Source organism: Carassius gibelio, chromosome A5 (assembly GCF_023724105.1).
Source record: "Carassius gibelio isolate Cgi1373 ecotype wild population from Czech Republic chromosome A5, carGib1.2-hapl.c, whole genome shotgun sequence".
Classification (NCBI taxonomy): Eukaryota; Metazoa; Chordata; class Actinopteri; order Cypriniformes; family Cyprinidae; genus Carassius; species Carassius gibelio.
The window spans coordinates 9921861-9934880 of record NC_068375.1 but is presented as its reverse complement, the minus strand read 5'-3'; the positions used below and the strand labels follow the sequence as shown (position 1 = coordinate 9934880).

The 13020-nt window shown below is 37.5% G+C and overlaps 1 protein-coding gene across 3 annotated transcripts in view; it reads right to left on the bottom strand.

The window, feature by feature from the left end:
• Positions 1–685: 685 nt before the first annotated feature.
• Positions 686–13020, bottom strand: part of nup214 (nucleoporin 214) — a 63856-nt gene continuing 51521 nt past the window's right edge. For 2 of the 3 annotated variants that reach the window (XM_052591666.1, XM_052591667.1), the window contains exons 30-36: positions 9863–9933; positions 8419–8578; positions 8172–8324; positions 7247–7418; positions 3862–4055; positions 982–1021; positions 686–900 (exon numbers count right to left, since the gene is read on the bottom strand). In XM_052591666.1, the coding sequence (XP_052447626.1) occupies positions 864–900; positions 982–1021; positions 3862–4055; positions 7247–7418; positions 8172–8324; positions 8419–8578; positions 9863–9933 (827 nt within the window). In that variant the 3' untranslated portion in view covers positions 686–863. Of the gene's footprint in view, positions 901–981; positions 1117–3861; positions 4056–7246; positions 7419–8171; positions 8325–8418; positions 8579–9862; positions 9934–13020 lie in introns of those variants that run through there. The other variant, XM_052591668.1, reaches the window with a different exon arrangement.

Sequence of the window (13020 nt, the reverse complement as noted above, 5' to 3'; positions counted from 1 at the left end):
TCACAGAGCTACAGATGCATTCGTCTGCATTCACTGCTATATTTACACGCACCTGTCTCACTCTAGAAACACACATAATCAGGAAGACGCTTCTGAATGACGCCTTTGTGAAAAAACAAAACCTCCTCTAATGCCTGAGGAACTAGAGGAAGATGCTGGTCAAAGATGAAATGTCAGATGTATCGCAGGGTCAAAGGTCAATGAGCTCGACACGCCGCACATCTTAACCTCACCATAAAGACAATCGCAAACAAACAAAGGTTTGGATCAGTGGCTTATTTCATGAAACCGGTTTCAGTGGTTACCCGGGGAAGTCCAAGTGTAGTTTCAGCAAACTTTTATCAGAATCTCTTCTAGAAGAATCTGGATGCACTTGAGCCTTTTCCTTTCCACAGGCATGTGAAGTGACTGCTGTGATGATAAGAGCCTGAGCGACTTGTGACACACACACACACACACACACACACACACACACTATTTATCATCTAATTTAAAATCAAATAGATGGAAATAACTATGCAATGACCTTTTGAGTGCAGAAATCTGACCCATTGCATTTATGCATGACTGACAAATATGCATCACATTAAGTTTATTAGTCTTTTATGTAATTGAAATACAATAATTTCAAAATATCATCTGAATATTTTTTTCCAGTGTGACAGTAAAGGACAGAAATGAAACGTACGGTCAACAGCGCTTGAGTTTATTTCTCATTGTGCAGTTAACAGAAGAAACACATTGAACATAAAACAGGAGGACATCAGCACATTGTTAAGAACATGAACTCATGGTATATTCAATCCTCCGTGAGCACTGTAAAACCACAGCACATCACATCAGATGATGTCAGTGTCCACAGATCAACTCCTCCAGCTGCTGAACGTCTGAGACGGGGCTCTGAAAAACATCAGACACATGAATGTGTGAGCAGAGCTCTGACGGATGTGTGTGAATGAACGCGAAGGACGTAACACTTACTGGTTGGTGTTAGTGTTGGTGCTCCCAAAACCTCCAAAACCTACAGACACAGACATGATCAGAGAGTCAGACTTCATCAGCAATGACAGGTGAAGGTGAAGAGGTCTGAAGTGGGTTTATCGCTGGAACTAGGCTCTTGATTTATCACAGGAGATGCAGAGAATGTGAGTGCAGCAGAGATAAGAGCTCATGAGAAACAAAACCTGCACTGAACGACACTATATAACACTTCAAAACACTCCAAACCAGTGCTGTTATTGGGAAGTCAAACTATAATTAGAATTAAAGGGTTAGTTCACCCAAAAATGGAAATTATGTCATTAATGACTCACCCTCATGTCGTTTCAAACCCGTAAGACCTCTGTTCATCTTCAGAACAGTTTAAGATATTTTAGATTCAGTCCGAGAGCTTTTTGTCCCTCCATTGAAACTGTGTGTACGGTATACTGTCCATGTCCAGAAAGCAAAGAAAAACATCATCAAAGTAGTCAAAACAAAAATGACGACTTTATTCAGCATTGTCTTCTCTTCTGGTTCTATTATGAGCACGTTCAAAACACTGCAGTGATGCTGCTGATGTGTTTTCTTTGTTATTGGGAGCACCAGAAAATACATTAGCAGCGTTGTGAATGCGCTCACAACAGACCCAGAAGAGAAGATAATGCTGAATAAAGTCGTAGTTTTTGCTATTTTTGGACCAAAATGTATTTTCGATGCTTCAACAAATTCTAACTGACCCTCTGATGTCACATGGACTACTTTGATGATGTTTTTATATATAATTCTTCACTCTGCAACTGGATTCTTAATTTCCTTACTGGCAGACCTCAAGTGGTGAAACTAGGCCAGTACACCTCCAACTCCATCACCCTGAATGTAGGAGCCCCACAGGGCTGTGTCTTGAGTCCACTGCTCTACTCTCTCTACACACATGGCTGCTTGTCTTCGCACAGCTCCACATCTATAATAATCAAATATGCTGATGATACTGTGGTTCTGGGCCTCATTCACAACAATAATGAGACCGCATACTTGGATGAGGTAGAGACATTAACATCATGGTGCCAGGACAACTGTCTCTCTCTGAATGTGAGCAAAACTAAAGAGCTGATTGTGGACTTCAGGAAGAGACAGCAGCGGCCCTATACTCCTCTTATGATCAGCGGGAACCCCGTGGAGAGGGTGAGCAGCTTCAAGTACCTTGGTGTAAACATCTCAGAGGACCTGACTTGGACTACTCACATTCAAACACAGATGGTACAGTCTTTGCCTGGCTTTATTAACCTGTGACAGCTGAGGAAATTCAGGGTCTCACCAGTAATCCTGGAAACTTTCTTTTCAGGGGCCATAGAAAGTGTATTGACTCAGTATCTCAGTGTGGTATGGAAACAGCTCCAGTCAAGACTGCAAAGCCCTGCAGAGAGTTGTGCGCTTAGCTGAGCGCATCTCAGGGTCTGCTCTCCCCTCTCTGCAGGACACTCAAATGCCTCAAACGCTGCAAAAGCAGAACTGTTAAAATCATCAAGGACTCAATCCACCCCAATAACCATCTTTTAATTTTGCTGCCATCTGGTAAGCGCTTTCGTAGCCTGATGCAAAAACCGAGAGACTCAAGAGGAGTTTCTTCCCCCAGGCCATCAGGCTCCTAAACTCAAAACCAGCCTCTTAACATCTTCATGTCTCCACTTAATGTTCACTTTATCAGTAAGATCTTCATCATTCACTACCTCACATAGACACACTGACAACCTGTTTGCACATTTGCCTCTTATACATTCCTGTGTATCTTAATATTTAAAACTACAGTTTACTTTCATGCATATTATTTTGCGTTCTATATTTAATTCTACAATATAAATCTTTTTAAAAATATTTTATTCTTATATTTTTCTTGTTTTCTTTTATTTCATTCTTAAATAGCTATATTTATGTATATTTTCACCGGTGTTGTTTTCTTTAATAATTGCACTGTCCATGCAGCGTACCTGACTCACATTTCACTGCTGGTTATATATGCTATATATAACTGTGTATGTGACAAATAAAAATCTTGAATATTGCATTTCTTAAACTGTGTTCCGAAGATGAACGGAGTTCTTACGGGTTTGGAATGAAATGAGGGTGAGTCATTAATGACATCCTTTTCATTTTTGGGTGAACTAACCCTTTAAAACTATTGCAAAAGGGTTGTCATTAAATGAAATAAAGCTGAATCAAATTTTAATTAAATGAACAACTAAATAAAAAAAAATAAGTAAGGCTGCCTTCATAAAAATAATAATAATAAAAAAATAAATTAAAAATAATAAAAATCACAAAAACTAAAATGAGACATTTTGCCTTCGAAAACAACTGAAAAAAAAGTAAAAGTCTGTAAAAAAAAAAAAAAAAAAAACCTGACAAAACTACCAAAATTATCTAAACTAAAATGAAAATATGAGTACTATTTGAACACCAATATGTCAACTCAGTGTTTCTGATTTTTTTCTGGCATTATACATTTCACTTGGATGTTATAAATTATAAATATGTGATTTCTAAGGTACTTTGGGTGGTTCCTAGGTGTCTTTAGGCGGCTGCTAGATTGTTCTGTATAGCTGCAAGAGATTGTTGTGGTCTGAAGGTCTGCGCTGGGTTTGATGGATGTAGCTTGAGAGGATTGACAAATGTAGTCTCAGAATAATATATAATAATAAGCTTTAATAGAATATCAGTAGGTTGGGCTTTCTCAAACCAACCTAATTAATATTTAATTAATGAGCATGTCAAACTTTTGGCCAAAGTTGTGTGTGTTATGGAAATAGAAGGTTATCAGGATTTATCAGTGAGGGCCTGTGAACTCCTGACCGCTGTCGGTGTGAATGAGACGTGTGGTCTCACCTCCAGACGAGCCGAAGCCGGAGAAAGCACCGCTCTGAGTGCCGAATCCTGACGGGGGCTGTGTCTGCTGCGCCAGACTCCCGAAGGACGACGCCGGTGCTGTGCTCGAACCCGCCAGACTCCCGAACGACGGCGCCGTGCTCGAACCCGCTAGAGAGCCGAAGGACGGCGCATCGTTCTGAGGAGACCCGAACCTGAAACACAATCAGAAGCATGCGCCGTGTCAGAGGCGGAGCATAGGGTTTATTTGGATGAGTTATGCAGCACGGAACAAGTGCAACACACACACACACACAAGATCACATGCACACATCACTAAAATAGCCCGCACCCCTGAGCTCATCCATCATAACATGTTTAGAGTAGACCCTCATGCTGCACGTGTAAATATAGCTGCAGCTGTTTCTAAAATAAGCTGTTCTTTTCCCTTCATGTTAGCGAGAATCTCCATGTGTTTTGAGTGTCTTGTCTTGTATCATGATCTGTTCGAGGTTCTTTTCATGCTTATATTTGTTGCTGGTGATCAGGTTTGTTTGTTCTTGGTTTTATTTCAGTTGTGAAGGCTGTCTTTTATTCAAGCGCTGTGTTGGTGTGTTTTGTTTCATTCTGCTCTTATGACTAATGATCAATAATTCATGAATTATCCCAGTGGACTCTCAGTGTCTCGTTTCATTGTGATGCTTCAAAAAGTATTTACTGACATTTTCTCTGCTTTTAACTTTTACTGTGGTAAATGTTTCTCAAATAGATGAACACAACAGGCCAGATATCTAATGTCTTTACCTCACCGAAATAAAGCATATAGAATTATCTATAAATGTCTAAAATTCAGCAAATGATGGAAAGCATTGAAGGATTAGTTAATCCTAAAAATATAAATTCTGAATCTAAACTATTTACGAGTTTTTAAAATCAAATAATTTCTGCACAAATAAAATGACTATAATGCTGTACGTCCATACAGATCATACTCATAGAATTGTAAAATAATTCAATAATTTAGATTTCTTTATAGGGCTGCACAATTAATAATAATGAAAAAAACATATAAAAAAACCGGATCATAATCAAGTATTTTTCTGTATTATGGAACGTGTCGACAGTTTTCTGTCAAAATAAAAGTTGGATGGTTTAACATTTGAAATTATTATTATTATTTTTTTAATTAAAGAAAAAACATCAGTGGCATTTTAAAATAAAAATATTTTTCCTAAATAACGTTTAATATTTTATATTATTTGTTTGTAATTAATGAAATGATCACCTTTAGAAGTTTAATTATAATATTTTTTTTTCTTCTGAATTTAAGACCACCAAAAATAATAAATAAGACTTCTGTTGTGACATTTTATGGTCTTACATTTGATCAAACTGATTTTAAGACATGTGCGGGGATGTTTCAAACCCATAAGACTGGCCTATCGATTCATGTGGATTACTTTTACAATCTCTTTATGAACATTTTGATGCTTGTGAGTTTTGGTTTCAATGCATGGACAAAAACAAGGTGAGAAAAATCTCTTAAATCACTCCTGCTCGAGATTCAGACCTGTTTAGTCAGCAAATCTACAGAAGCTTGTCAACAGAACATAAAGATTTCCTCCTTTATATTATAGTGTATTTTTAGTCAGTTTGATGTGAAGGTCATCTGTCTGTCATGATTAAAGCTGCCCTGAGCATAGTCAGTCAAAACCACTCAAATCCACTTCAGTTCAGTCAAACAGAAATATAATCATGTTTGTGTTTCACTTCATCTGCATGCAATCATGTTGAGAAACAGAACATACATCAACTGTGCTAATATGAACAATAAAACGCAGCAATTTTGCTTTCAAAGCATGTATTTTAACTATAACTATAACTAGTGGAAAGAAGCACTTTACCATGACAGGTTTAATACACCACCTGTAAATAAGTTCAGTAAAATTGGCAACATATTCACAGACTCAAGTTTCCTTGGGGGTTATGTTTCTCAAAAGAATCATTAGCTAATTACAGTCGCAGTTTACATCGAGCTCTATTAGTAATGATGGAACTTGCGACCATAGTTGCTTTTGGGAAATGCATCTATGATTAATAACTTGAGCTGAGAATTTTTTCAATTTCAATAGCGTAGACAACCAGCAGATTTTCCTCAAAACGAGCCTTCACCTGCACTGGACAAAATACATTGCTCTCTATGCAGAGGCAGCTGAGACACAGGTCCGAAGGGATCGACTGCAAAGTGCAAAACCTGCAAAGCGTTGCTACTAAAATATTCATTAACATCAATGTTACACATAGTAGTGTAACTGAATTCAGTTCACACATCAATGCTTTCCTGCTGGTTATCCTACAACGCTGAAAAAGTCATTGTTTTATAGGTTTGTAGTTTTTCCAGTTCGGATGAATTACATTTCATTAAATCAAAAAGCCTAATATTAATACAATCAATTATATAAAAAGTATTTTAGTTTTTGTTTCGGGTTTTGGCCAAGTGTATCCAGAATTATCCGTTTTGGCCCAGAACTTTTATTTTGGTGTATCCCTACTATTTTCTGGAAAAAAAAGAAAAAAAGAAGAAATCCAAATCTCCTTTAACCTTTAAAGATGCCGTATATGTATGATTTACCCAGAGTGGTTGAATTAGGTATTGCAGTCCAAATTCAAAATATTGGAGAGTTTTTTTTTTTTCACCAGGCTTTTCCTCCTCAGACTTGATGCACGCGCAGGTTGCCAGATTGACGACACAAACAGGAACGAGTGAACTTGACGATGAATTAAATGAAATACGCCGGCGTTTTCCACCAACTGGGTAAACAGGCAGTGGGCGGGTTTCACAAACATAAACAGAGACCGGCATTTCAGTACGGTACGCACATTTTCAAAGACTGACTGTAGCATTGTTTTTAAGATAAACAATTATGTTATCAGTGTATGCACAAACATTTTATGGTATTTTTATGCTTAAATAGAGTCAAAAACTTAAATACAGCACCTTTAACTCTTGAATGTCAATAAAACCAAACAAGAATTTTGAACCAATGTTCATATTTAGGTTCTGGAAATGTTTGCAAATGCATGCATATTTAAAAATATGCTTATCATTTGCGTATTTGAACAACATTCAGAAATCTTGTAAATGGCACCATGTACTGTGATTAATTCACTAAAGAACTATGGTGATATCCATTAGTTTAAGATTTTACTCTTTTACCCTATATAGTGTCTTCTACTGATGTTTTAGATATTTTTTCTTTTGTATGACAGCATTCTGTGATTGCGTTGTCCTTTTCACATCACAGAAACCATATGGCTCTGGGAGGATCTTACACACATTTACGTTAAATCAATGTATTACACTGGATGAGGCAGTCGTTTCGCAGACTGACCCAGTGGGACTCACCCAAATCCCCCAACGTTGGCGGCCGTGGTTCCCTCACCGAACACCTTCCCAGAGGAGGAGCCCAGCGGACTGCTGAAGGAAGGGGTGGAGCCAAAACCCGCAGACCCACCGAACGCTGGAGTTCCACCGAAAGTAGGAGGACTGCTGAAGACCGGCCCGCCTCCGAAACCAGCTGCAGACCGCCAGACCACAAACACACAGATCAGCATTAGTTCAGACAGGAGAACAGGAAGCATACTGCCATTGTTCAGGAAAGAGCATCGTTCTCTGAGCGCTCTGAAATTACAGCCAGCTGAATAATTCAGTGAGTCGTGTCATTGAATTACATTTTCAGGATCGCTGACATTAAACTAAATGCCTGTTTGGTAAAAAAAAAAAAAAAACTGATCTTCATGATCAAAAACTGAGAAAATAATAATAATAATAATAATGATAAATAAATATAAAACAATAAAAACAATCATAACATCAATAACAACATAATAAAAAAAAGATAAAAAAACAACAAATAAAATAGATAAAAATAAAAAATGGCTAAAATCAAAATAATAATAAAAACACAATTAAACAAAAGTAACAAAGTATATAATATATAAAACAAAGTAATAATAATAATAACAACAATAACAACAAAAGTAATAACATAATAAAATTGATGAAATAAACAATAATAATAAAAATAAAGACAAAATGATAATAAAAACAAAAAAATACAGTAATTTAATAGACGATACAAAAGTTAACAAACAATAATAAAAATAATAATATCAACAAAATAAATGATAACATTAAGAAAAAAAAAACAATAACAAAAATAACAAACAAAATAATAATACTAGAAATTAAACAACAACAATAACAGTTCTCGTCATTCAAATGTCCACCAGTCTGCATCACATTGTGTGGTGTGTGGTGTGTGTTTGACCTGGTTTGGTGGGTGTAGAGAATGACCCGAAACCCTGTGCGGCCACAGACCCCGTGCTGGAGCTGAATGAACCGCTGGGTTTCTGTTCGCCAAACGGACTGCTGCCGAAACTAAAGCCCTTTGCTCCACTGCTCCCAAACAGGTTAGGTGGAGCTGGAAACAAACCACACGAGAACTTGAGCACTAATGCAGAGGACAATACAAATATCAGTGAAAAAAGTACAATAGTAAATATCAGTGTGCTCACCTGTATTAATGGGTTGACCGAATCCACCAGTGGCTGGCGATCCAAACGGGTTTTTGTTGGCAGCATCTTCACTGGGTTTTCCTCCAAGACCACTGAAAAATCCTGATCCTGATGAAGGGTTTCCAGTGTTTGACCCAAACAGACTTCCGCTTGACTGAGTCTGATGATAAAATCAGATAAAACAACAAAAGAAAAAACCCTGCAATTAGTGTATCAACCAGGGGTGCATCCTGAACAGTCAGGGTACGGACATCACGGTTCAGTTTATACAATCAGACGATGAATACAGTCAATCATATAGGTGAGTGCGTAGTAATGCAATGCAGAAAGAGCAGAAGAAGAGACAATCAATGCACCAACCCAAACCCTGTCGACCAGCCATAAATTGGAAAAATTCTTTTTTTGTAGTTTTATTTAGGCCGGTCTCTATTCCGGAATTGGACACAAACTCCACTGCAATCATTTCCCAAAATGTAATTTGATTGGAAATATTTCAAAGTCTGCAAACAGGATGCAAACACAAGCCAGAGATGCTGAAGACGGACACAAAGAGGAGGAAATATCACAAGAGGCAGAAGTTCATTGTTTGCGATGGGCAAAATATTGGAAGAAAAAAATAATTTAATTAGTGGTGGTGGGTTATATGAGGAACTTTTCCTCTCCAATTAATGCATATTATAGTAGTGCTTACATGTGCAGCTGCTTTGTTTACAGCAGTAACCAACGAAACGCTGTATTGCTTCTGTTACATAAGCGCCACCTGCTGCCAGAGAATAAATTAGCATTTTCATTCACTCTGTCTGCTGTTTTTGTTTTGCACAAGGAGTCTTATGTAGCATCATTTCACAAATCTAAAGCCATAACATTCTGTTTTTGCTTTCATTCTTGAAATTATGTAGCACTACTCAAAACAGAACACACACACACACACAAAAAAAACATTTCCCTGTTGTAGCAGACTTGTGACCCCAAAACTGATGTACATATCGAACCGTGACATCTGTGTACCATTGCATCCCTATATTACTGGGTGGAAGAACTGTTTTTTCTTATTTATGAACATAAATAAACTATTAAATATCAAATTGCTTCGGTTAAGGGATTTTTAGACCAGTCTGCTGTATTTTAAAAGGTTTCAGGTCTCAGTAACTGGAGTGAAAACCTGAAACTTGTGTCTAACCAATGGAAATATACAGCCAATATGTAATTCAGGTTACAAAGCAGTCCTTCAGCAGACTGACAGCTCATCATTTTTCAAGGCCTGCAGCAGAGAGAAACTCTGAAAACCTGTATCTGACATGTTGTAACTCCAACCTCCACTGCATGCTGATGAAACCCCATCACTGAATCGGGCATTGAGACTCAAACACGCACATCCAACTGAATAATAACCTGCCTGCTATAGCAGGTGAAGAGCTTACTATGTGCTTTGTAAGGACTGTACCTGTCCAAAGATGCCGGATCCGGTGGCCTTCTGTCCAAACACTGATGAGGTGGAGGTGCTGCTGCCAAACACTGAACAAAAAACACACGCAGATATTAAGAGATCAAACATAAAACTCTTTGTGCTTTTTCTTTAGCACTGGATGAAAAGCAGTCTCAAAAGTATTAAATGCATGCACAATCATCTATGAACTTGATAAACACTGCAAATGCATCGTACTATCCACAACCTTTCAAATACCTTTACATTTTTTTGTAATAGTGCTTGCAACAAGGATGATGCATATTTGTGGATCAAGTGGAATGCAGGCATTCATTGACCATCCTATTTGATTCACTTGGATTTTGAAACTTGATTGTCTGACTGAAACATTGACTTACGACACTCTCTTCACGCTTCTCTATCTGCTTGACAGATTTAGTAATGCGCAGATGAAAAAAGCAGTTGATCTCAAATATGAAGTCAATAAGAGTTTATACTGCAGCATGGAATGAAATCACTCTCAAATATTAATAAATTCATGCGCAATCATCTATGAAATGATAAACACTGCATATGTACTGTATTATACTATCCACAATCAAATCCAGAATTAAAGGTGAAGCGATTTGTACAAATAAAGACATGTTTGTGAATACAAATGTTTTTGTATTGGTGTATCAGAATTGATACACAGATGATGATGCACATTTGACTAATTTGAATGTTGAGACTGAAACATTGACTTTCAACACTCTGTTTACCCTCTATCCATTTGACGGATTCAGTAATGCACAGCTCATCTCAAATGTCATTGATTATCCAGAACATAAAATGCAGTCTTTGGTGATTCCGACAGACACATCTGCAACATTTTAATCAGCACATTCTTAAGAGTTCTATGTGGCTCTCAACAAGCGGAAAGTATAACAGGGCATCCTACAGTGTCACTGAAGCTCAGGGGTCAGAGTTCAGAGACTCAGCTGTTTATAATGCAGAAGTCTCAGGATCTCAGAGAATTCATAGGAATGGGAGAAATCCTGGCCTGAGGACACGCCCGAGACTGCTGCGCATTCCAGTTTTGGACAATCTCATCCATGGCCCTGACATGCTCATGACACATGAACATTATTCCTGTGAAAATAAGGCTGTCACTCTTGTGAAAAAATCATTTTCAATTTTTAAGACATAATTGTTCATTGAATCGATAGTAAAATCGATTTTCCATGTCTAAAAAAAAAAAGATGTTTCATTTTTCAACGTCAAATAACGGAAGAATGTAAAGAGAGCGTTGGAAACGCACAAGTCAGCAACATTTCTTATTTATTGCCATGAAGTTTTGTGCAGAAAAACAAACAGCAAAAAAATATATATGCAGAGGGGACGGCTGCCATAACAAAAGAAAAACATCACTGCAGGCTTCAACCCGGCTGCATTTATGATTTAGGCCATTCAAAAATCTCCAGGATTATTTTAAATAATGGTTCAATCCATTTCAAACAACTGTTCAAAAAATTTAAACTTTAAATGGATTTGAGAACAGGCCATGTGTGTTTTGTATTGAACGTTACGACACTTAGGCTAGGCAGCATGGGCTAGGCTAGGGTCATTTTCAACTTATTTTGGACAGGAAAACAAGTCGATCAACATTTTTGGGGTCCAGAGCAGAGCGTTTTTTATTCACTATATGTCCAGCTGTTGAGAAGACGCACTCCGACCTCACTGATGTCCCAGGTACATCTGCACAAGGTGGGGGGTATTACTGCCAATTTTCCATCACAAAAGCCGGTCACTGTTAGCTTGCAATGGTCCTTTTCATAACTCAGAATCTCCTGTAACTAGATGCACGAATGAGGCGAATACGCGTCTACTGTATATATGCATCTTTACATTGACTTAACATTGAAATCATTCGCGCTCTAATCGCGTTTGCGGTGAACGCAGCATACTGTACTTTCGTATTTCTTTATTTTCTTTTTCTGCTTGTTTGTAAGTTTTGATACATCTATATTTTTAATTGTTTAATTATTTGTCAATTAATAGTGTACATATTTGCTTAAAATCGATTCCCTATTTTCATTTTCGAAACTTTTTTTGGTTGGTCTGATCGATTGTGCAATCGATTTTCGAACTGAAAGTGACAGCCCTACTACATGTCAACATGTTTAATATAGCTATTGTCTGTCTTCACATATTATCAATTAGCACCTTTTCCACCATCGTAACTAAAACAATCCAAATATAAGGTAATTATTTTTTTTTTTTTTATAAAACGTGGATTTACAGTGAATTTTTTTGCATGATTTCATAAAAAAAAAGAAAAGAAAAAGAAATTACCCTACATAGTTAAAATTATGCCTATGCAATGAAATAATAAAAATCATTAGGGTAATATAATGTTCATATTCACTTATTTGAACTGTGCCATAAAGAGCATTTCTCCACTCGGCTCAAAGTTTAAACTTGTGCAGAGTATGCTTCCTAAAGCAGATGTGTTTACTCACTGATAAGTCTCGGTTACTAAATAGTGCTTTGAGATCAGTTGCTCCGTTCTGTAATCTACACTACACCAGGCTCATGTGTAAATGTGGGACAATCCCTCTGGGGTTAAGAGTATTGATCAAGTGAAGGCTCATATCTCACTTCTAGTAGTGATCAGGAGCATTTCTAGCCTTTCATCAGTACTGGTACTGGGGTTGTGGGCCACACCGCCCCCCCCCCATCCCCTATTTTGGTGATACAATCAAAGACATTTATGAATTCGGTTTCAGATAGTGGACTGTAAATATTACCTCCTCTACTATTATTGTTTTTGGTCTTATGAAGTATCACATTACAACATGGGAAACAGTGTCACTGCATGAATTAAATGTGCGATTGAATTCAACTGAATCACAAACAATTTGCCAACTTCTTGCAAACCATCTTGACCAACTGAATCAATAGCGATTAATTTGTAAATATCTACATCTAATTCTAAACAGCTGACAGAAAACACAGAACATGATTGCTGAAATATCAGGGAAAGCAATTCTCAAGTTGGTATGGCAACCTTAATCAATCAGACCTGAACTAGCTAATCAAGGCGTTCAGAGTTACTTGATAATGACGGGCAGGTGTTGGAGCAGGGCTGGATCTTAAGACTTAGGGCTCATGCTTAGCTTAGCCGCTTTACTGAT